Source organism: Oryctolagus cuniculus, chromosome 2, assembly GCF_051225735.1.
Source record: "Oryctolagus cuniculus isolate XC-2025 breed Fujian yellow rabbit chromosome 2, ASM5122573v1, whole genome shotgun sequence".
NCBI lineage: Eukaryota > Metazoa > Chordata > Mammalia > Lagomorpha > Leporidae > Oryctolagus > Oryctolagus cuniculus.
The window spans coordinates 94,603,587-94,627,213 of NC_142868.1; the positions used below are offsets into that span (position 1 = coordinate 94,603,587).

Genomic DNA, 23,627 nt, shown 5'->3' on the forward strand with positions numbered 1-23,627 from the left:
CACTAATTAGGGCACTGTGACGAGGACCCACGTGGGACGATGTATCCAGGGCACGTTTCTGGCTACCAGGCCCCGGCGTGAGCTCAGGCTCCCTGGCAGCCTCTCCCCAGCACCGCCGCCTGGCAGGTCCTGAATAATTCAGCGCGGTAGCGTGGTACAGGCATCTCTGCAGGTGCTGCGCTCTGTGCCTCTGCTCGGTGGGCCTGAGTCCACGCGGCGCGGGCACAATACCCCTCCTGCCTTCTCACAGCGTGGGCCCCCACCCACCTGCCCTCCCAGGCTCGCCGCCGGGATTTCTCACCCGAACACAGAAGGGTTGGGCCTGGAGACCTGGCTGGGCCACTCAAAATAGCTGTGTGACGTGCACAAGTCACCGCCTCCCTCCAGACCGCGGGGAGCGGGCTGTGGGATCTTCCAGAACGCGACGCCGCCTCTCTAGCCCGGCTCTGAATTCTACAGGGGAGGCCCAGAGACCCAGAGCGGGCAAGTGGGCTTTCTTAGGGGCAGGGGCAGGACCAGGGCACTGTGCATGTACTGCCTTGTACATCTGCGCGTGCGCACACACACACACACACACACACACCCTGCCTGCGTCTCTGTGCGTCTGTCCACATCCCTCTCAGTCAGCTTTCTGTTACGAAGAGGAAGGCTCTGCTCTGTTGGGCTCTGAACGGCAGAGGGCCGTGGTGGAGCCTGCAGACAGAGAGCGGGCCACGTGGTACGGCAGGCGGCAGGCACCGCACTGGGGCCAATGCAGCAGGCTTCAACAGCGAACCCTCTTGCAAGGACTCCCTTGGAGGGCTCTGCCCAGTGACCCAAGGATCTCCCCCATAGGCCCCTCTGTGAACACCAAGATTCGGTAAAGTCCCCACTCCTCCCAGCACCATGAACTTGGCACTGGGCATTTTTATTTTTAAAAATTTATGTTTTTTTTTTTTTTTGAAAGGCAGAGTTAGAGAGAGAGAGCAATATCTTGCATCTGCTGGTTCACCCCCCACATGGCCACAATGGTTGGAGCTGGGTCGATTCGAGGCCAGGAGCCAGGAGCCAGGAGCTTCATCCGGATCTCCCACTTGGGTGGCAGTAGCCCAAGAACTTGGGTCATCCTCCGCTGCCTTTCCCAGCCAATTAGCAGGGAGCTGGATGGGAAGTGGGGCAGCTAGGATGTGAACAGGTGCCCATAGGGATGCTGGCATCACAGGCCTATGCCATAATGCCAGGCCACAGGAGTCGGGGATTTAAACACCTGCATGAATTTGGGGCCAGAGCATGGTCAGATGATACCAGCGTCCGAGCCCCTATGTGTGTCCACCTCTTCACTGGGGGTGTCTGTCTTTGGAGCTGTCAATATCCCGCCTTGTCCCCCGTGCCACTGTGTTCCTCTCTTTACTTATAATAACTAATGCAATGGAAATAGTTGTTAGACTGCATTGTTTGGGGAACAACAAGTTGGGGGGGGGAAGCCCGCACATGTTCAAAACAGATGCTTTTGTTTTCATTCCATTTGAAAATTTTATTTTACGGAGAGACAGAGAGAGAGAGACAGAGATTTTCCATCTGCTGGTATACACACACACACACACATACACACACACAGAGCAATCAAATGTCTGCACCAGCCACATGCGACAGCCAGGCCGAAACCAGGAGTCCAAACTCAATTGGGTTCTCCCTCTGTGTGGCAGGGACCCAGCTCCTTGAGCTGCTGCCTCCCCGGGTGTGTATGTGCAGGAAGCTGGGATCGGAAGCAGAACGGGGACTCCAGTCAGGCGCTCTCATACAGACTGTGGGCGCCCCGAAGCGGTGCCTTAAGCATCGTGCCAAACACCCACCCTTTCTCTGAATAGTTTCACCCCGAGTGGTCTGAGCGCACGGTGTAGAACCTATAGAAACCGGCAGGCTCCCAGCAGGCTCACGGCTCCGTGGGAAGTGTTGGCCTCCTGCCCCTCACCTCCCCACCCCCTCCCAGGCACTTCATCTGCTTCGTGTCATCCTCAAAATAGCCCCAGCAGTGAGGAGAGGAGTCTAAAATCAGGCAGCCGGCGTCAGCTCTGTGACGCAGCCGGATAGAGTTGCCGCCTGCAGCGCCGGTTCAAGTCCCGGCTGCTCCACTTCCGATCCAGCTCTCTGCTATGGCCTGGGAGAGCAGTAGAAGATGGCCCAAGTGCTTGGGCCCCTGCACCCACGTGGGAGACCCGGAAGTCCTTACCACTCCCGAAAACAGTCAATGAGGGAACTGGGATTTGCCAAAAAAGATCCCCTTGGCCTCCTAAAGACAAGCTCCCGCACAGCCGGCCAGGCCCGTGTGCGACTCGCGCTCTGCAGAGTGGCGGGCTTGCCTGGCCCTGGGGGCGCAGGGGCGCCGGCTCCCTCCCGTGTGGGAACCAGAGGCTCCTGTGGCTGCCAAGCTGCAGGGAGGCCCCTTCTGCTTCTGACCTTGAAATCTACTCAGCAGCCAGCATGTGACGGATCCAGTCACCTTGCACGAAAATAGAAGTCATTCTGCCTCCTGCATCCCTGTTCACCTGAGACAGGTGCAGCGCGCCTTCCCAGAGGTTCTCTCTGCTGCAAACACAGAGCGAAGAGGCCCCGGCTGGCCTTGGCCCCTGCAGCAGTCACGAGGAGCCTGACAATGACACTGGCCCAGCGAGACGCGGAGCCTTCAACATGCACCCCCGGGGGACCATCCGCACCCTCCTCTCCTCTCTCTGCCCATGGCAGGGCAGGTGCTGGGGCACTCAGACGCTGGGTGCAACACAGGGTCTTGCATGCACTGCTGTCACCCACACACCCCGCAGCCTGGCACGTCTCAGAGCTGGACGCGACTCAGGTCAGCCCCTTAGGTCGAGGTATGCCTTTTCGCACACTGGGGCCAGGGCAAGCCAGCTGGTGGCTGGAAACCATTCTGCCCTGTGCCCTTGAGAATCCACATAACTGGAGTCTTAAAAGCTCTCCCTGCAGTGCCGGCACCCCATACGGGCACCAGTTCTAGTCCCAGTCGCTCCACTTCCGATCCAGCTCCCTGCTAATGCGCCTGGGAAAGCAGCAGAGGACAGCCCAGGTGCTTAGGGCCCCTGCCCCTCACATGGGAGACCCAGATGGAGCTCCAGGCTCCTGGCTTCAGCCGTTGCAGCCATTTAGGGAATGAACCAGAAGATGGAAGTCTCTCTCTCTCTCTCTCTCTCTGTAACTCTGCCTTTCAAATTGAATTTTAAACAAACAAAAAACTCCTGGCAAAGCACTTTGCTAGTAAAACTGAGGCCCAGAGAGACGTCCCAAGCCACACAAGAGGGTAAGGAGAATTGGAATCGAACACCAGCCCTTGTGGCTCCAGGCTTGTTCTTCCAATCCTCTCCAGCACACGGGCAATGCTCACAAGTCTGGAGTGGGGAGGGGGAGAGCAGGTCCCTTTAATCCAGATTTCACGCAGGCTCAGTTAGCGGAGAGGTGCCAGGTGACGCGCTGGTGTCATTCTGCACTATGACTTCTTAGAAAGGCTTGAGAAGCCGCAGAGAGCAAAGGGGTCCTGGCCACGTAGGTGCCAGCCTCCCTCAAGGCAGGCACCGTCTCTGTAGCACCCAGGCCGGGGGACAGCTCCCTGCAGGCAGCCAGAGGAAGAATAAAAAGGACTGGGCTGGTTCCGGAGGGGGAACAGCCAGGCAAGGTGCAGAGGCGAGAGCCGGAGCCGATCCCTGGGAGCACAGGGCGGGCGACGAAGAGCGAGACCCAGAGCAGAGCAGGGGGGTCCTGTGGCTGCAGGAAAAGAGGCCGGGCTTCTCCCCGGAGGATCTGAGCAGACAGGAAGTGACAGCTATCAAATCTGTGCTTTAAGGAAAGAAAGGGAGTCTAACTGCAAGGTGAAGGCTGGACTGGCTCTTAGGAGGCTGCTGTGGCGGCACTGACAGACAGCGACGAGCGAGGAGAGGAGAGGGATGAGCTCCCTGGAGAGGCCTCGGAAAGTCTTCCTGGAGAGTCCGAAGGTGGCGCTGCGGCTGTCCCAGCAGCCCAGAGCCTCCGGGAACGTCCTGGCCATCCAGCCCGGGTGGCGGCCTCGTCGTACACCTGGGCCTGCAGTGCCCAAATGCAGCCACACTGCCTGTTCAAGATGCAGTCCAAAGGGAAGCCAAGAAGGCACTGTTAAATAAATGCACACACAGGAGCGGCGTCCAGCCTCACGGTTACGATGCCTGGGTCCCACAGAGCACGCCTGCTTTTCAGTCCTGGCTCCGCTCCCGATTCCAGCGTCTTGTCAATGCAGGTTCTGGGAGGCAGCAAGGATGGCTAAAGTAACTGGGCTCCTGCCACCCGTACAGGAGACCAGGTTGAGTTTCCAGCTCCTGGCTTCAGCCCAGCCCAGCCCTGACTGCGATGGGTATTTGGGGAGTGGATCCAAAGGTAGCTCTCTTTCCACCTCAAAAAAATAAAAAAAAAATGAAGACAGACTGACGACGGTTTGCCCAACCTAAAGCAGACGGTGCAGCTGCTCAAAAGAGGGGCCGGGGGGTTGCACCGCCGCCCGCCACGCCACCATCCCATGTCAGAGAGCCAGTTCTGGTCCCGGCTGCTCCGCTTCCGATCCAGCTCCCAACTAATGCATCTGGGAAAGCAGGTGGGAGATGGCTCAAAGGCGTGGGCCCCCGCCACCCACGTGGGAGACCTGGATGGAGCTCCTGGCTCCTGGCTTCAGCCTGGCCCAGTCCTGGCCATTGCAGGCCAGCAGTGGGTTAACCACCTCGCTCTCTGTCTCTCCCTTTCTGTCGCTCTGCCTTCCCAATAAATCAATCTTCCAAGACACTGCTCAGCCTCAACAGGCAGGAACTGGGTCCCCGCCCCCTCTCAGAGAAGACATCACAGGCTGGACAAGCTGAGGACGGGCCTCCCTACCCACAGCACCGCGTGACCCATGATCAGCAGGAAGCTGTCTCACGTCCAGAGTGCTGTTGACGGTAGACACCAACGCCACTCTCTCAAACGGCATTAGAATGAAATCGCCAAGTCTCCAGGCTCAGGGTGCCTCTGACACCTCTGTAAACCCAGTGCAGCTCTAGACTTTGAAGCTAGCATGCTTTCTTCCCTTGAACTGGAGCCTGCCATCGGGTTCACATTTCCTAATTCTCCTGAGAAACCGGCAGCAACACTGGATGACCACTGCGGACCTTGAACTCAACCTTCTGTCATCCAAGGAGAGGAGCTCACTGCGTTCAAATCATACACAAGGCAACAATGCCATCAGGAGGGACCCGACTCCACCTGCTAAGTCTTACTTAGGGGCCTATATGTTATGTATGCGTTTAAATGTTTTGACTTATTTAATCGAGAGACAGAGAGCTCCCGGCCGCTGGCGCACTCCTCAAATGCCGTTAACAGTCAGGGTTTGCTGAAGCTGGGATCTGGGAACCCAATCCAGGTCTCCCACGTGGGTGGCAGGAACTCAAGCACTCAAACCATCCCCACTGTGTGCGTCAGCAGGGGCTGGGTCAGAGCTGGAGCTGAGAACTAGACAGAGGCTCTCCAACGGGGAACTCCACTAGGCCAACCTCTCGCTCCCTACAGTGGTCCATTCTTTCAAAATCTTCATTTAGGGGGCCAGTGCTATGACACAGTGGGTTAATCTTCTGCCTGCAGTGCCAGCATCCTAGAGGGCGCCGGTTGGAGTCCCGGCTGCTCCTCTTCCAACCCAGCTCTCTGCTATGGCCTGGGAAAGCAGTGGAAGATGGCCCTGGTGCTTGGGCCCCTGCACCTGCGTGGGACCTGGAGGAAGCTCCTGGCTCCTGGCTTCGGATCAGCACAGCTCTGGCCATTGAAGCCTTTTGGAGAGTGAACCAGCAGATGAGACCTCTCTCTCTCTCTCTCTCTCTCTCTCTCTCTCTCTCCTTCCCTTTCTCTCTCTATAACTCTGTCTCTCAAACAAATAAATAAATATTTAATATATATACACACACGTATTTTAAATGCAGTTCCGATGAGAAGTCAGTCCCCCATACAGGAAGACTTAAAAAGAAGTGAGGGCACACGCATCCAAAGCATCACACAGTTCTGGGTACAGCCCAGTGCAGTGCAGAGGGAAGGAAGAGAAACCGGCAAGGCAGCATGGGTGGACCAGAGGGCTTGCCCCGGAAACCCAAGGAGCAAGCCTGGCCCTGACTTAAGGGCAATCGGGAAGCCACAGCAGGACTTCCAGGAGGGAGTATCGAGATGTGATTTGCATTTCTGGAAGCTCACCCTGGCTGCAGACTGGAGTATCAGACCCAACACACACACATTTTCAAGCTGGTTGACAACGGACGGCCCAGCGCGCCAAGACCCAGCTGCCCAGACTCCTCGGGACCACGCTCCAGCTCCACTCGGAGCCAGGACACCACTACCTCCTTGGCGCCGTCACATCGCTTTGGAATTCTTCACCAAGGCTCTGACGTCATCTGCAAACTCCAGCTTTGGTCTTCGGAAGACGAGGGCCATGCAGCAGCCCGGTCACCATCTCAGACAAGCAGAACACGCTCTGTCTTGTCTCTTCTTTCTCCATGTGGCAATGTCACACAGAATGTTTGAAAATGCAGGAAAGAATTTTAAAAAGAGGAGCCGGCATTGTGGCACAGTAGGTTAAGCTGCTGCCTGCAACACCAGCATCCCACCTCAGAGCACGGGTTTGAGTCCTGGCTGCTCCACTTCCGACCCCGCTTCCTGCTAATCTGCCTGGGACAGCAGTGGAGGATGGCCCAAGTGCTTGGGTCCCTGAACCTGCATGGGAGACCCGGAAAAAGCGCCTGGCTCCTGGCTTCTGTCTGGCCCAGACCCGGCTGTTACGGCCATTTGGGGAGTGAACCAGCAGATGGAAGACCCCTCTCTCTCTCTCTCTCCCCCTCTTTCTCTCTCTGTCGCTCTTTCAAATAAATCAGCAAATCTTACTTTTCAAAGAAGGGTAAATGGGCTATGCCTCCCTCCGACCGTCTCCAGCCAGGGTGGACTTGCTTCCTGCCCAATTCCAGTCCCTTCCTTCCCTGCTTCCTCATAGCATGGTCACTTTTTTTTTTTACCTTTACTTTTGAATTTTGGCTCAACATGCAAGACTTGCGCATCATAACAGGCACAGTGCGACACTTCAGCACATACAAGACACAGCACACACCAGCCCTGGCAGGCGGCTGCCTTTCCAGTGCCTTGTCCTTTCTCTGGGTGTCACCTCCCAGCTGCCCTGTTCCAGTTGCTTATACTGGACATCACGCGTCCACCACGTGCACTCAGGCCGCCCCACTGTGCGACAAGCCCCAGAACCTGCTCCATGCACCCCACTGTGCGCCGGGACCCTTATGCAGCCTACGCCCCAGCCTCGCCTGCCTCCCTCTCACTATCTCAAGTTTAGATCATACACAGAGATACACGTATGTACTTAACTTCATACGTGTGAGAGGGACCTGCAGCACTTGTCAGCGTCTGGCTTATTTCATACGAAGATCTCCAGCTGCACCCATTTAGTTGCAAACAACAGGATTGCATCCTTTGGAAGGCAGAAGGATACCCCATGGTGTCTACACGCACATCTTCTGGATACTTCCATCAGCTTAAGGACACCCAGCTGGACCTCGTATCTTCCAGGTGAACCCACCATGAGTGCCATGGGTCCGCTGGCCGGTAACGGCCCCAGAGCAACGCGGAGCCCCGGGGGTGGGGGGTGCCACACCTGACATTCACCGCAATGCGTCCCTGTCCTGCCTTGCCGCTCCTTGCCCAGCTCAGCTGAGGTCACCCCACACCGCGTCAGGAGTCCCCGCTGATGTCTATTCACGCACGCTGCCTCCTGGACGCCGCCGCGCAGGGTCCACGCTCGGCTCCCCACAGCCGCCCACCCACGCCTGTCTGCACGGCGTCCGTCTGGAGCCCCCCCGCCGCGGCCACTGTCTCCACTCCTCCGCTGGGCCTGCACAAGCTCCACCACCCCCCTGCAGACCTGGCTTTTGCACCTGCACTCAAGCCCCTCCTTGGCTGAAGGGCAAGCTGACACCCAATCCACGGGGGAAGCCTCTCCAGGCACCGCCTCTCCGGGCCACGCCCCCTCCCAGGGCCACACCCCTCTCCAGGGCCGTGCCCCTGGCCCAAGGCTCACTCTATGGATTTCTCCCCCTGCCCTGCTCACCTCTGCCCAACTCACCTGTCCCCAAAAGAATCAGACATCCCAGGTGAGCAGAGAGGCTCACTGCGGCATCAGCACATCATTAAAAAGGACTAGGTGCGGACAGGAGGACGCTGTAATGGACAGGCGCCCCGGAGACCGAGCGGGAAGTGGAAATGAGTAGTCTGTGACACAGCCAGAGACAAGACAGCTATCCCGAGGCCTGAGCATCCACGCGGGGGCCATGGGCCTGGATAGCGACCTCAGCCAGGTCTCTCCATGAACAACCAGCTCCACTCTCCACCCAGGGCAGCTCTCCCCGAAAGCCTGTCAGTCATTCAATTGTGACTATGAGAACCCAGCAGAGCTGGGGTTGTCCCACGGGGCTCCTAGGGCCCAAAGAAGGCCGCCAAGTGCAGGGGTCCAGAGTAAGCTCTGCATTGGGCAGGTCCTAGTGGGAGCCCCAGGTCTATGTCACCCAACTACCAAGGCATTGATACTGCACACACACACCCAGCTCAGGGCACTCACACCAGACAACACACACGGCACACACACAGCTCTGAGCACTCACACCTGACAACACTCAGAACACACACCCAGCTCTGAGCACTCACACCAACAACACTCATGGCACACACACAGCCCAGCTCTGAGCACTCACACCAACAACACTCACGGCACACACAGCCAGCTCTGAGCACTCACACCAACAACACTCAGAACACACACAGCCCAGCTCTGAGCACTCACACCAACAACACTCAGAACACACACAGCCAGCTCTGAGCACTCACACCAGACAACACTCACGGCACACACACACACAGCTCTGAGCACTCACACCAACAACACTCACGGCACACACACAGCCCAGCTCTGAGCACTCACACCAGACAACACTCACGGCACACACACAGCCCAGCTCTGAGCACTCACACCAACAACGCTCACGGCACACACACAGCCCAGCTCTGAGCACTCACACCAACAACACTCAGAACACACACAGCCCAGCTCTGAGCACTCACACCAACAACACTCAGAACACACACAGCCAGCTCTGAGCACTCACACCAGACAACACTCACGGCACACACACACACAGCTCTGAGCACTCACACCAGACAACACTCACGGCACACACACAGCCAGCTCTGAGCACTCACACCAACAACACTCACGGCACACACAGCCCAGCTCTGAGCACTCACACCAACAACACTCAGAACAAACACAGCCAGCTCTGAGCACTCACACCAGACAACACTCACGGCACACACACAGCTCTGAGCACTCACACCAGACAACACTCACGGCACACACACAGCCAGCTCTGAGCACTCACACCAGACAACACTCACGGCACACACAGCCCAGCTCTGAGCACTCACACCAACAACGCTCACGGCACACACACAGCTCTGAGCACTCACACCAGACAACACTCACGGCACACACACAGCTCTGAGCACTCACACCAGACAACACTCACGGCACACACACACCCAGCTCTGAGCACTCACACCAACACTCAGAACACACACAGCCCGGCTCTGAGCACTCACACCAACAACGCTCACGGCACACACACACCCAGCTCTGAGCACTCACACCAACAACACTCACGGCACACACACACCCAGCTCTGAGCACTCACACCAACAACACTCACGGCACACACACAGCCCAGCTCTGAGCACTCACACCAACAACACTCACGGCACACACACAGCCCAGCTCTGAGCACTCACACCAACAACGCTCACGGCACACACAGCCAGCTCTGAGCACTCACACCAACAACGCTCACGGCACACACACAGCTCTGAGCACTCACACCAACAACGCTCACGGCACACACACAGCCCAGCTCTGAGCACTCACACCAACAACGCTCACGGCACACACACAGCCCAGCTCTGAGCACTCACACCAACAACACTCACGGCACACACACACCCAGCTCTGAGCACTCACACCAACAACGCTCACGGCACACACACAGCCCAGCTCTGAGCACTCACACCAGACAACACTCACGGCACACACAGCCCAGCTCTGAGCACTCACACCAGACAACACTCACGGCACACACACAGCCCAGCTCTGAGCACTCACACCAACAACGCTCACGGCACACACACAGCTCTGAGCACTCACACCTAACAACACTCACGGCACACACACCCAGCTCTGAGCACTCACACCAGACAACACTCACGGCACACACACCCAGCTCTGAGCACTCACACCAACAACACTCACGGCACACACACAGCCCAGCTCTGAGCACTCACACCAACAACACTCACGGCACACACACAGCCCAGCTCTGAGCACTCACACCAGACAACACTCACGGCACACACACCCAGCTCTGAGCACTCACACCAACAACACTCACGGCACACACACAGCCAGCTCTGAGCACTCACACCAACAACACTCACGGCACACACAGCCCAGCTCTGAGCACTCACACCAACAACACTCACGGCACACACACAGCCCAGCTCTGAGCACTCACACCAACAACGCTCACAGCACACACACACCCAGCTCTGAGCACTCACACCAACAACGCTCACGGCACACACACAGCTCTGAGCACTCACACCAGACAACACTCACGGCACACACACCCAACTCTGAGCACTCACACCAACAACACTCAGAACACACACAGCCAGCTCTGAGCACTCACACCAGACAACACTCACGGCACACACACACACAGCTCTGAGCACTCACACCAACAACGCTCACGGCACACACACACACAGCTCTGAGCACTCACACCTAACAACACTCACGGCACACACACACCCAGCTCTGAGCACTCACACCAACAACGCTCACGGCACACACAGCCAGCTCTGAGCACTCACACCAACAATGCTCACGGCACACACACAGCCCAGCTCTGAGCACTCACACCAACAACGCTCACGGCACACACACAGCTCTGAGCACTCACACCTAACAACACTCACGGCACACACACCCAGCTCTGAGCACTCACACCAGACAACACTCACGGCACACACACCCAGCTCTGAGCACTCACACCAACAACGCTCACGGCACACACACAGCCCAGCTCTGAGCACTCACACCAACAACACTCACGGCACACACACAGCCCAGCTCTGAGCACTCACACCAGACAACACTCACGGCACACACACAGTCAGCTCTGAGCACTCACACCAACAACACTCACGGCACACACAGCCCAGCTCTGAGCACTCACACCAACAACGCTCACAGCACACACACAGCCCAGCTCTGAGCACTCACACCAACAACGCTCACAGCACACACACACCCAGCTCTGAGCACTCACACCAACAACGCTCACGGCACACACACAGCTCTGAGCACTCACACCAGACAACACTCACGGCACACACACCCAACTCTGAGCACTCACACCAACAACACTCAGAACACACACAGCCCAGCTCTGAGCACTCACACCAACAACGCTCACGGCACACACACAGCTCTGAGCACTCACACCAGACAACACTCACGGCACACACACCCAGCTCTGAGCACTCACACCAACAACGCTCACGGCACACACACAGCCCAGCTCTGAGCACTCACACCAACAACGTTCACGGCACACACAGCCAGCTCTGAGCACTCACACCAACAACGCTCACGGCACACACACAGCCCAGCTCTGAGCACTCACACCAACAACACTCACGGCACACACACAGCCCAGCTCTGAGCACTCACACCAACAACGCTCACGGCACACACACAGCCCAGCTCTGAGCACTCACACCAACAACGCTCACGGCACACACACAGCCCAGCTCTGAGCACTCACACCAACAACGCTCACGGCACACACACAGCCCAGCTCTGAGCACTCACACCAACAACGCTCACGGCACACACAGCCAGCTCTGAGCATCTACGGCAAGCTTTCCTTTCATGGAGACTGCATTGTGTGTGCACCCTGAGATGCCATAACGGAAGGCATTCCAGCACCCGTAACACCCACTCCAGCCCGACAGACCAGGGCCTGACGGTGATGGTGTTCTCAATCTGGAATCTGCCATTGGATCCCCTTCCTCTCCACAGCTGCACGTGCCACACAGGATGTCAACCAAGACTGACGGCCCCCAACCCCACAGGGAAGCGAGAGGCCGGATCCTGGCCAGTGATGAGCACAGCTGAGACAGTGAATCTTGTCAGAGGAGAAAGCCCCGTCCTTTCTGGAGATGAAATGAGGATACAGTGTAAAGTCGCCTCTTTTCATTTACCAGTACTGAAATAATGATGCGTTGGTCTTCCTGGCCAATGCAGCACCTGCTGCAGCCCCGTGACGTGCTGTGAGACAGGAATCATGAGAATGACTGACTGAATTAACAATAACCGGTTATCAAAGATAACCCCTGAGATACATGGAGTTTCATCTTTTTTTTTTTTTTCAATTTGGGGCAGGGAACGGGGAAGAGAGAAGGAAGCTTCCACCCACCGGCTCGTCCAGAGGCTCATTCATGCACACTTTGCTGATGACAGAACCTGGGCAACTGGCTCCTGGCCCAGGACTCTGGTATACGGAGACCCTGGGGCCTTCTGAGAACAAGAAATGGAGGTAGGGCACAAAGCCGAGCTTACATGCCCCTCACAGATGGCAGCAACAGATTTTGCTTCAGCCAGAATAATCTAAGGGGGCAACATCATGTTGAGTTGGTACCAGTTCTTAGGGTCAACTCTTCCAGAGTCAAACAGAAAGACCAAAGGGTCTAGTTCAAGGTCCAGTTCAAGGTAGCTTCTAGAGCAACTTGAGCCACCCACGTGTGTTGAGCGGCTATGCACAGAGATTCAAGCGTGGGCTTCCAGGAGCTGGCATGCCACTGGAAGGGATGGGACAGGAAGTCTGGACACACGTGACAAACACAACAGGACAAAGGCTGCAGTGACGAGAAGTTCAGACAGGCAGTCAGAAGGTTTCCTTCTAGAAAGTGCGATGGGCTTTGACACGGAAGGCAGAAAAAGTGAACGTTCAGAGGTGTCACACAGACACGCACATACGCGCACACACACGCGTACACACACACGGGATGGGCCAGCATACACGGAGCGTGCATGGCACTAAGCATCCATCCACTTAGTGTCTGCTCCTGCTTATTGGAAGGAAGAGAAAAAAAACTAGTGTTGTTGAAAAGTACAGCCTTGTGAGCAGACATTTGGCCTAGAAGTTCATTGCTCACATGCCCGATCGCAGGGCTTGGGTTCAAGTCCCAGCTCTGCTGCTGATTCAGCTTCCTGCTAATAGGTGGCAGCTTCAAGAAATGGGGTTCTTGCCCTTGATGTGGGAGACCTGCACTGAGTTCCAACTCCTGACTTGAGTCCTGGCCCAGTCCCAGCCATAACAGGCATTTGGGGAGATGACCATTGGATGGGTGCTCTCTGTCTGTCTGTCTGCCTCTCACACAAATAAACGAGTGCCTTATGGAGAGGAAACGGTGCAGAACTGGTGAGCCAGAGACTTTGTCGCTGGGAGCCAGAGAGACAGAGAGAGCCTGGGGTTGGCTCAGTTCCTTCAAGGGGAGGTCAGCGGTTCTGGGCCGCCCAGTGCAAACTGCAGAGGCACAAATGAGGGGTCACAGCTCCTCGGCTCTCCCGGGCTCATTTGTGGCTGGGCAGTTACGGGAACTCCCAGGGTACAGCTCCCCGAGCTGCTACCACCTCTGCAGCGGTGAAGGAGGGTCAGGGCTGGACAGGAGGCTCCCCACGTGCTGAGATAAGAAGAAACAGCAGAGCAGGGTCAGCAGCAGCGGGGTATGCCTAGGGACTTGTGAGTCGTCGATTGAACTTTTCATGCTTTGTGTGCTATGCACAATGATGCCATGCAGATCCCAACAGCAGTTCATGCCGCGGCACAGATCAGCCAAGCAGTGCCGCGCACACAGGATCCCGGGGTGAGAGAATGCCGGGTGGAGCACTGGTCTCTTTCAACCTGCCCGATATTCCTTGGATCACCCTCTGCACTCACTGCAGAGGCTGTTTGCACACGGGAGCGGCAGACCAACAAGACTGTCCTGCTTAACTTTCCACCTCCACCTGCTCCGGCTCCCACCCCCCCTCCACCCTGCCCTTGTGCTCAGCCCAGCTTTGAGGTCTCCAGGCTCCTGCGGGTCCTCCCCAAATCTCCTCCCAGGGATCCCCATCAATGGGTCGACCAAAGACACGGCTCTGGCTCCCAGGCACACACCCTTCCTCCATCCCTAGCTGTAAAGACTTGGGCCCTCAGGGCCTGTGCAAACACCACAGACCTCCTGATCGACATTTAGACAACCGCAGGCCCTGGAAGGACCCAGCCACACGCGTGGTGGTGGAATCCCCAGCACAGAAGAGGAGACAGAACCGCTGCCCGCCTCCAACCCTGACTGCTTCGCGAGAGATGGGAAAAGACAGGAAGGTCGGGCTTCCTTCCAGGGCCCCCAAAAGTCAACCAGTGAGTGCACTGTTCACCCCAGTAACAGGCAGGCAAGCAGAAACAAAGATCAACTCGTCGCTCCATGGAATCATTCATCCCAGAAGCATCCATGGCGTGTTGCTTGTGTGCCAGACACTGTCGGGTCCACAGCTACACCTCGCCTTTCCCTTCGCCTGGGCCACAGGGTCGTGCAGGTGGACAAGGAGGCAGGGAACAGCGGCCGAGTGGGTGGCTCCCTCCTCTCCCTCTGTGTCTCCCACCCCTTCGCCCGCTGCTCCTGCCCTGAATTCTGCCCCCTTCCCACCTTCTGCCTCGCGCTCTCTCCAACCACCCGCTCCTCCTCTCCTTACTCCTCACCCCGGCTCCGGGTGAACATGAAAAGCACACACATGCTTGTGCCGAGGGCTTCCGCAGCTCTCGAAAGCTGCGATTCTGGATACAAATGCCTGCTTTACACACGCGCTGCGGCTTACTTATTTCATACACGCCCGCCTTCAGAGGCAGGACGACTTAGCAAGGCCATCGATGCTGGGTTTTTGTTTGTTTTCGTTTCAAGCTGCAGCTGCAATGCTAAGCACCTGAACTAGCCCAGCTGGAAAACTGAATGGAGCCCACAGGACTGCAAGCATTGCCAGAGCGCCAGCCTCAGCTCAGTTCCCTGTGTCGAGGTGGCTTCCATCTGTGTCATCACAATCAGCCTCTGCCACTCCCCCACTGCCACCCCCGCCATCACACAGCGCCCTGGGCGAGCGCCTTCCCACACAAGACCATCAACTACAGAAACCGCAGCCACCGCGGAACTTACAACCGCGAGGATCTCTACAAACCAGAGGACACGCTCCTGCCCCGTCAGTCCCCGCGAAGTAGGTTACCCACGGGACAAACGCCTTCGCTTTCGGTCAGCCCCCCACCGCCACCACCATGCCCCTGGCTCAGCCACACGGGAGCTGGAACGGAAGGCTGGTCTGCAGGTCTGAAATTCTCTCTCTCCGTGCTGACCCAGGAAAGAAAGGCGCAGGACCCGGCAGCCCCTCTGCACTCTCGACTGCTCGGGGCTGGCTTTTAATACGCTTTGCCTTGGGAAATGACTGCCTCCAGGAAAACTGGGTTGAGTTAGACTTCACCTCACATGAACCTTCAGGTTAACCCCCAGCGCTCTGCTCAACCAATCCCCACGTGAACTTCAACTGCTCCCGTCTGCAATGCCCTCCCCCCACCCCACATTGCCTCCAAGGGCCTTCTGCCTTCTTACGACTTTACATTTTGCTGTGAATTTGAACTCTGTCCTCCGAGATGGCTCTCCAGCCCAGCCTGATGGCTTTGAGGACTCCCAATCATGATCGAGTACATAGGAAGCATCCCAAGACTCTCCCCCCCAATAGCAGGTCACCCCACACCCAAAGAATCAGTCTTCAAGTTTGCCATCATGGCTCACACTTTGAATTAAGATTTCCTTCCAACCGTATCAACCACAGCACCCAGGAAGCTGCATGAAACACGGAAAACCTGTACGGAAGAGTTCTGGACCTCGCTGGCGCAGTACGTATGCTGTGACCTGCTAGTAAAACAAAACAACGCAACTGGGGCAGAGGGGAGCACGCCATCACCCAGCACCGTGGAATGGAAACAACGTTTACCAAAAACGCCCAGGTAAAAACCAAAGAAGCCAAAAGAACACTGAAATCGCCCCCTCTAGTACATGTCTTGGAGACGGTCGGATCCCCAGTCCTATTCAAGGGAGGGGCACAGACTTGGGGAGGGCATTGAGGAGGAGGAGGGGTGGTTCTGTTTTGACAACTGGATCAAGAGCGTCAAGGAGGAAACTGGAGAGAGTGGGAGGAAAACCCTGGGTGAGCAGTTTGGAGAGGCTCCCCTGGGCTCCTGGGTGACAAGGGAGGCAAGCATGTCCCACCAGGAAGCTGACATCCCTGCCAAGGAAGTGGGTGAACAGACCCCATGCCCCCCCACCCCGCTCCCCCAGAGTGGCCCTGGCAGTGCAGACCCCAGCAGGGGCCCGCCAGGAGGTTCCCTCTCCAAGTCTGATTCACTGGTGGGCTTGGGGGGGGGGGGGGCTTCTTGTGGGTCCTGCTAAAGCAGCGGTGCCTTTGCAAAACTACTATTTATACAAGGCGGCTCTCGCACAGCCACGTCCGGGGGGCTGCGTTCTGCCCCTCCGTCTCAGCTCCAGGAGATGGCTGGATGTGCTCTCCTGCTGGCCAGCCGCGTGGGACCCACGCTCTGTGCCAGGCAGCCAGCTCCAAACTTCTTTCTCAGAATGAGGCAATTTCAGAAAAAGAAGAAGGAGAAAAAACCTGCTTCCTTCTTAACCAAGGCCTGCGCCCCTGTCCATGCCCTGGTCAAGGAGCTTGGCGGCCAGGACAATGCCTGCTCCGGTCACGGTGGCTCCCGGAGCCAGGGCTCAGCTCCATCCCCCGATCTCACAGGGACATCCCTGGACCCCTTTGCTGGAGCCCCGGGCCTGTTCACTGTCCTCCCTGTGGGCACAGCCAACGGTGCTTCTAAGCAGAGGTGCTTCCATCAGGGGGTAGGAGACGACCCCAGACCCAGACAGGAAGTGCAGAAAGCGGCAACAGTGGCTTGGGGCGGGGGGGGGGGGGTCTGCATCCCTGCGCCCTTCCTCACGGCCGCCTGACGCCTGCCCGCAGGCAGGACTGTCCTCTGCCCAGGCCCTCAGGCCAGGCCGGCCAGCACCTGTGCCTGGTTGCAAAGGCACGTCCCCAGCGCGCCGATGGGCTGCCCTCGCAGAGTGACAGCAACACCACACGCTGTCAATGCGGCGAGGGGGCGCCTTCCCTTTCACCGCGGGACCCCGGGGTGTCGGGGAACGGTCAGGCAAGGGCAGCGACCGCTCGGGCGGGAGCGACCTGCGCAGGGTGCTCCCGCGCCGGAGAGGAAGAGGAGGCTCACCGGCCGAGGTGCCGGGCGGAGCGGCGCCAACCGGCTCTCCCGCAAAGCCCGAGGGGCAGCGCAGCCAAGCCCACCGCCGCCCGCGGGGGAACCGGGAAAAGTTGGTCCCGGAACCGCGCCGGCCGCCGGCCTCTGTCCAAGGTGCTGAGCGGCCCCGCGCGCCCCGCGCCCCGGCTCGCCCCGCGCCCTCCCGCGCGCCCGGGCTGCCGGGCCCCCTCCTACCTTCTTCTTTCGGTCGCGGGAGCGGTTCCTGCGCTTCCTGCTTGATTCCTCTTTCTCCTTCTGCTCCTGCAGGGCCTGCGCCTCGATGTCTTTGATCTTCTTGAGCTGTTTGGCCGCTTGAGCCATGGCGGGCCCCTGCGCTCCGGCCCCCGCACTCGGCGAGCCTGGCGGCGACCCCCGTCGCGAGCAGCAGGACGAAGAGGGGTCCCCGCGCTCCGCAGGGCGGGAGCTTCTCCCCGGCGCAGGGAGGCGGCCGCGGGGCGCGCGGAGGACGAGGCGCGGCGGCTCCCGCGGCCGCGGATGGCGCCTCCCGCCGCGGCCGCAGCGCGCTCGCCGGCGCCCGGGACGGGCTCTGGGCACGGCCCCGCCGCCTCCCCGCGCTGCCGCCCTCCTCCCTCCGTCCTCCCCGCCTCTCCTGCGGCGGCGGCGGCGGCGGCGCGGGGCGGGGGCGGGGAGGCGGCTCGTACTGCGGCGAGCGGGCCGCGGAGGGGGCGGGCCCGTCCCGGAACGCGGGAGGGCGCGCGGGCCGCTCGCGGGCCGGGCCCCGCGGCCAGACGGAGGTGGGCGCGCCGGCGGCCGGGCTGGCGCATCGCGAGGGGCGGCCGGGGGTCCTCACGGGTTGCGGGAGGTGGTGGTGGTGGTGGTGGTGTTCCTCAGGATGCCACGCGCGCTGCCCGCGCCGTCGCGCCGCGGAGAACAAAGGCGGCCGCCCCCACGCTGCGGGGTGCACCGGAGGGACTGGGGGCTTGCGGTGACCCCGCGGACCCGCGCTCCCGGCCGCGTCGTGGGCGCCCGAGAGGGGGCGCGGCGGAGCGGGCCAGGACCGGGCTCGGGGCGCCCCCGGGCGGCAGCCGCTGCGGCGAGGAGCCCCGCTCCGGGCGTGATTTGCCAGCTTCTAAGCGTGTGCGGCGTTTCGTCTGTGTATTCACAGTTTCAGACAGAAAACGCGCCCGAGATCAAGGGAGAGGCTCCGTGCACCTGCAGGCCCCGCGCCCCGGCCGCCTGCAGCCGCGGGAGCCGCCGCGAGCCTCGGGCTCAGCCAAGCCGCCCTGGTCCCTGGTGGCGCCGGCCCCTGCTGTCCACCCATCCCGCGGGACCGAGTGCCGCTTCCACGCAGGGCTCAGGAGGGAGCCGTGGGCCGAGTTGTGCTTCTGCCGCCTGAACCAGGGCTTGTTGTGGAGCCCACCCAGGGCGCGCCTCCCCACCGCACCCCCTCCTCGGCCTGCGCCCCCGCCCGCCCACATCCCCCTCCCAGGGGCCGCCTGCCTCGGCTTTGAACCCTGTCGTTGTCCGCGACCGGGTCCTCTTGTCACTCCGTGCAGAATGTCCAGTCACGGGGTCTGAGGCTGGCTTTCATTTGTATTTTTAAAAAAATTTAAGGCACTGCTAAAATTAATTTTAATAATCTATTTTAATTCAAGATCCAAAATGCCATTTCCACATGCAATCTATATAAAACTGTCAGTGAGATGGTTCACCTTCTTTTACTCTGCATTTTCAAAAATTTGGTGTGCACTTCACACAGCAGCGCTCGCTCTCTCTCTCTCTCTCTCTGCCTCTCCCCTCTCTGTAACTCTGCCCAGTGCCACAGCCAGTGGGTGCTGAGTTCAAGTGTGAGCCCAGAAAGCTCTGGGATGCAAGAATGGAGAGGCTGAAACAGAATCACAGAGGGACACCCTAGGGGGCCACCCTGGGTTCTGCACGTGGAGCCCAAGCCCTCTCCTGTGCACCTGCTCTGCCTCCGGCCTCCTAGCCCTCCTCTTTGAGTGCTTCCCCGTGGCAATGTCAGGAGTTCATAGCCAAGGTCAACCCTGCTGGCATATTAATTCTCGCACATCCCAGGGTGGGATGGAAAGAGATAAAAGGGCATGCAAGCCGAGGTGTTGAGAGAAAGCAGAAAAACAGGAAGACATTTGGCTTCGTCTTGCAGGTGCTGGAATGCAATTCATGTGTTTGCTGAGGCTGAGCTGGCCCTCAGAGCCAGGGCCCACACATTCTCCTGGCCGCCGAGACCCCCACGGCCCCCTGGTTCTCCTCCTGCCTCCACAAGGCTCCCTTTTAGGGGCTCATTAATAAAAACTTCTATTTTGAATGTTCCAAACACAAAGACATGATGAATGTTGGAGCTGACGGATGTGGATCCAAATACCACCACGCGCTCCATAAATAAGTAGAATTATTGCGGTCTGTTAAAATCGTGAAAGTAATGCTTTTAAAATAAAGCAAGCGGATGTTAAACAATCAATCAACGACAACGTGGACCCTAGACCCATTGCCAGTTCATTCCTTCCTGCCTTGGTGTCCACGGGAGCGGCCACACAGCTGGTTTTCACTGGTGTCCTATGGCCGCAGCGAGGAGCTGAGTGGAGCCAGGGGCCCCCTGCACAGTGCCATAGGGAGACACGGTCATCAGCGTCCCCTCTTGTCTGAGTCCCCAGTGATGGCATCTTCGGTCACTCAGCCGCCCTCACCACACTCCATGGGGTTCTTCTCACAGACCAGCGCCCCAGCTGGGCCGTACACTGAAGTCATCCCTCTGGAAAAGGCAAGTTCCGGGTCTGCAGACGAGGGCTACACCCTGGCCGGTCTGCCCCACCACCAGTATCGCCCTTCCCAGAACACCCGGCTTATGGGCAGACGCACCTGTGTCTCCCACATGGGTGACAGGGCCCAAGCACTTGGGCCATCTTCTGCTGCGTTTCCCAGGCCATTAGCAGGGAGCTGGGTTGGACTGGAAGTGGAGCAGCCAGGATTTGAACTGGCAACCATGTAGGATGCGGGCATTACTGGTGGCTTCACCCGCTGTGCAATAATGCCAGTCTCTTTTGTGGCTGAATAGTTTTTTTTTTAAGATTTATTTATTTATTTGAAAGAGTTACACAGAGAGAGAAGGAGAGGGGGAGAGGGGGAGAGGGGGAGAGGGGGAGAGGGGGGAGAGAGAGAGAGAGAGAGAGAGAGGTCTTCCATCTGCTGGTTCACTCCCTATTTGGTCACAATGGCCAGAGCTACGCCAATGTGAAGTCAGGATCCAGGAGCTTCTTCAGGGTCTTCCACGCAGGTGCAGGGGCCCAAGGACTTGGGCCATCTTATTTATTTATTTATTTTTTTATTTTTTATTTTTTTTGACAGGCAGAGTGGACAGTGAGAGAGAGAGACAGAGAGAAAGGTCTTCCTTTGCCGTTGGTTCACCCTCCAATGGCCGCCGCGGCCGGCACGCTGCGGCCGGCGCACCAAGCTGATCCGAAGCCAGGAGCCAGGTGCTTCTCCTGGTCTCCCATGGGGTGCAGTGCCCAAGCACTTGGGCCATCCTCCACTGCACTCCCGGGCCACAGCAGAGAGCTGGCCTGGAAGAGGGGCAACCGGGACAGAATCCGGCGCCCCTACCGGGACTAGAACCCGGTGTGCCGGCGCTGCAAGGCGGAGGATTAGCCTAGTGAGCTGCAGCGCCAGCCCAATATGTTTTTGAAAGATTCATTTATTTACGTATTTGAAAGGCAGTGTTACACAGAGAGGAGAGACTGAGATTTTTTTCCATCCTCTGGTTCACTCCCCAGATGGGTACAACACGTCCAGGTCTGGCCCAGGCTGAAGCCAGGAGCCTGGAAGTCCACCTGGGTCTCCCAAGTGGGCAGCAGGGGGCCCAGGGACTTGGGCCGTCTTCTGCTTTCCTAGGCGCATTAACAGGGATCCAGACGGGAAGTGGAGCAACCAGAATTTGAACTGGCATCTGTCCCCCACCCAAGTGCCCACTTCCTTTAAAGCAGCGGTCATGGTGCTGGCATTCTGGCACAGCTGGTTCGGAGTACCGGTTCGAGTCCCAGCTGCTCCACTTCCGATCCAGCTCCCTGCTAATGCACGGGGAAGGTAGTGGAGCATGGCCCAAGTCCTTGGGGTGGGGTCTGCTGCCCCCCACCCCAGCATGGGAGAGTCAGGTGGAGTTCTCAGCTCCTGGCTTTGGCCTGGCCCAGCACTGGCTGTTGTAGCCGTTTGAGGATAACGAAGCTGCACCTGTGTTGTGTGCATCGTTAGCTGACATGCACAGGTACCGGGAGCTAGGACAGCAGCATCTTTGGGGGATACACTACTCACTTCCCTGCTCCAGGAAGGCCCCCAGGGATGCTCCCAGGGCCCCCTCTCCTGCTTGGTACCCCTCACTGCCGTCCTTAGATCCCAAGCTCTGGGTCAGACTCAGTGCACCGTCCCCTCCCCAGCAGGGCAGCTGCTCCAAGAAGGCCTGAGACCCAGAGACTCTTCCCCGACCCCAGAGAGAGCACCCCAGACTCTTCCCCGACCCCAGCTCATATTGCACCCCTGCTGGCCCCCAGGTACCCACAGTGCACGCACCGGGGTGACCAGCACAAAGGGGCCGCCAGGCCAGGATGGGCCTCTGACAGGGTGTGTCAGTGTCACCAGCAGCCCTGTGCCTGGAGGGGACTGGGAGGCCACAGCAGCCCCCAGCCGGGGGGAGGGGGAGGAGGGGGGAGGGATGAGTCAGCAGGAGCCCAGGAGCGGTGGCTGCTCAGAGAAGGAGCAGACAGGTTCTGTCTGCAGAACTGGGTCAGGTGGCTCCTCTGAAGACACACAGAGGCAGGGCCGGGCGCTGCCACTCCTCCTCTCCGCCCCAGCAAGCACAGTGGAGAGGGGCGGGGAGAGGCAAGTCCATCCCTGCACTCAAAGGCCCCCTCTTGCTTTCCAGCCGTTTGCCCTCACTCCTTTTGCTGGGTGCTCCTGCCCAATTCCTCACCTCCCATTCCCCTGCAGCCCCCACCACCTCCCCCAGAGGTGGCTCCTGGCCCATCTGCAGCATGGACGGGGCGGGAGTGGGGGGAGCAGAGCGAATGGTGTCCTCGCCTCCAGCCCAGGATCCCCGTGGCCGTGCAGCCACCACGCCAGCCTGGGTGCACCTCCCGCCTTTCAGTGCAGGGTGCCCTGGGCGTGCGTGGGGGGCGTGGACCACAGTTCTCCCCCACACCCACACTCTGGTGCTCTCGTGGGCCACACGGGTTTACACGCCCACTGGACAGCGTCCACAGCTGCACGCGCCCACGGAGCCATGTGCCATGTCCAGCCGTGGACCTGACCCCTCCTGCCGGATTCTGGCAGGTTTCTCCGTGCGCAGGGCGGAGTCCCCTGCTCCCCACACCGCTCGTCTCATCGTCTCGTCCATCCCTTCCCCGTCTTTCAGAACAGAAGCCACTGCTTGCCGGCCGTTCGGCTCTTCTCTTTCAATCACATCCCTCGTGTGAACTTGTCAGCCGGTCCCATGCACGTGGCCTTCAGACTACATCCGGAAGTCCACCCTCTGCCTGCACCCTTCCCACACCACCGCCATCCGGCGCACACCTGGAGCACCTAACAGCCCACTGACTGCTGTCTGAGAATCCACCTGTCTCCCTCCAAGCCAACAGCCAGCAAAATCCTGAGTGTGTGTGTGTGTGTGTGTGTGTGTGTTTGTGTGTTCCCTTCCTCACCTCCTGAGTAAACTCTGCCATCACTCCATGCACCTCATATGCGTCTGCACTCACAGTGGTGTCTGCGTGAGACAAGAACCCAGAGTGAAAGCTAGTGCACCCATGTACTGGGGCTGCTCTGGGCGTCTCAGAAAGCGGCGTGGCCTTGGCAATGAGCGAATGCACGTGCAGGCGCAAGTCAACCGCATCTCACGAGCTTGGTGTCTGCTGTGTCAGAGGCACTGGCGACAAAGCAGTGACCCAAACAGGCACGAAGTCCCACTCTCAGGGCTTCCACTCCAGGCGGGCACGGGGGGAGCCCCTGCATGATGAGGACACTCGGGGTGACGGACACAGGGGGTGCAGCAGGGAAGGGTGCATGGGGTCGGGGTTTGTGCAGGGAAGAGGGTCAAGGCTGGGGCACGCCCCCCCCCACTGAAGTCCTCACCCC

The 23,627-nt window shown here is 58.9% G+C and overlaps 1 protein-coding gene across 6 annotated transcripts in view; it reads right to left on the minus strand.

The window, feature by feature from the left end:
• ANK1 (ankyrin 1) overlaps nucleotides 1-17,988 on the minus strand; it is a 184,864-nt gene extending 166,876 nt beyond the window's left edge. For 3 of the 6 annotated variants that reach the window (XM_070068598.2, XM_070068599.2, XM_070068605.2), the window contains exon 1: nucleotides 17,727-17,979. In XM_070068598.2, coding sequence (XP_069924699.1) covers nucleotides 17,727-17,852 — 126 coding nt within the window. In that variant the 5' untranslated portion in view covers nucleotides 17,853-17,979. Of the gene's footprint in view, nucleotides 1-17,726 lie in introns of all 6 variants that reach the window. The other 3 variants (XM_070068600.2, XM_089325924.1, XM_070068601.2) reach the window with 3 other exon arrangements.
• Between the last annotated feature and the right edge of the window lie 5,639 nt (nucleotides 17,989-23,627).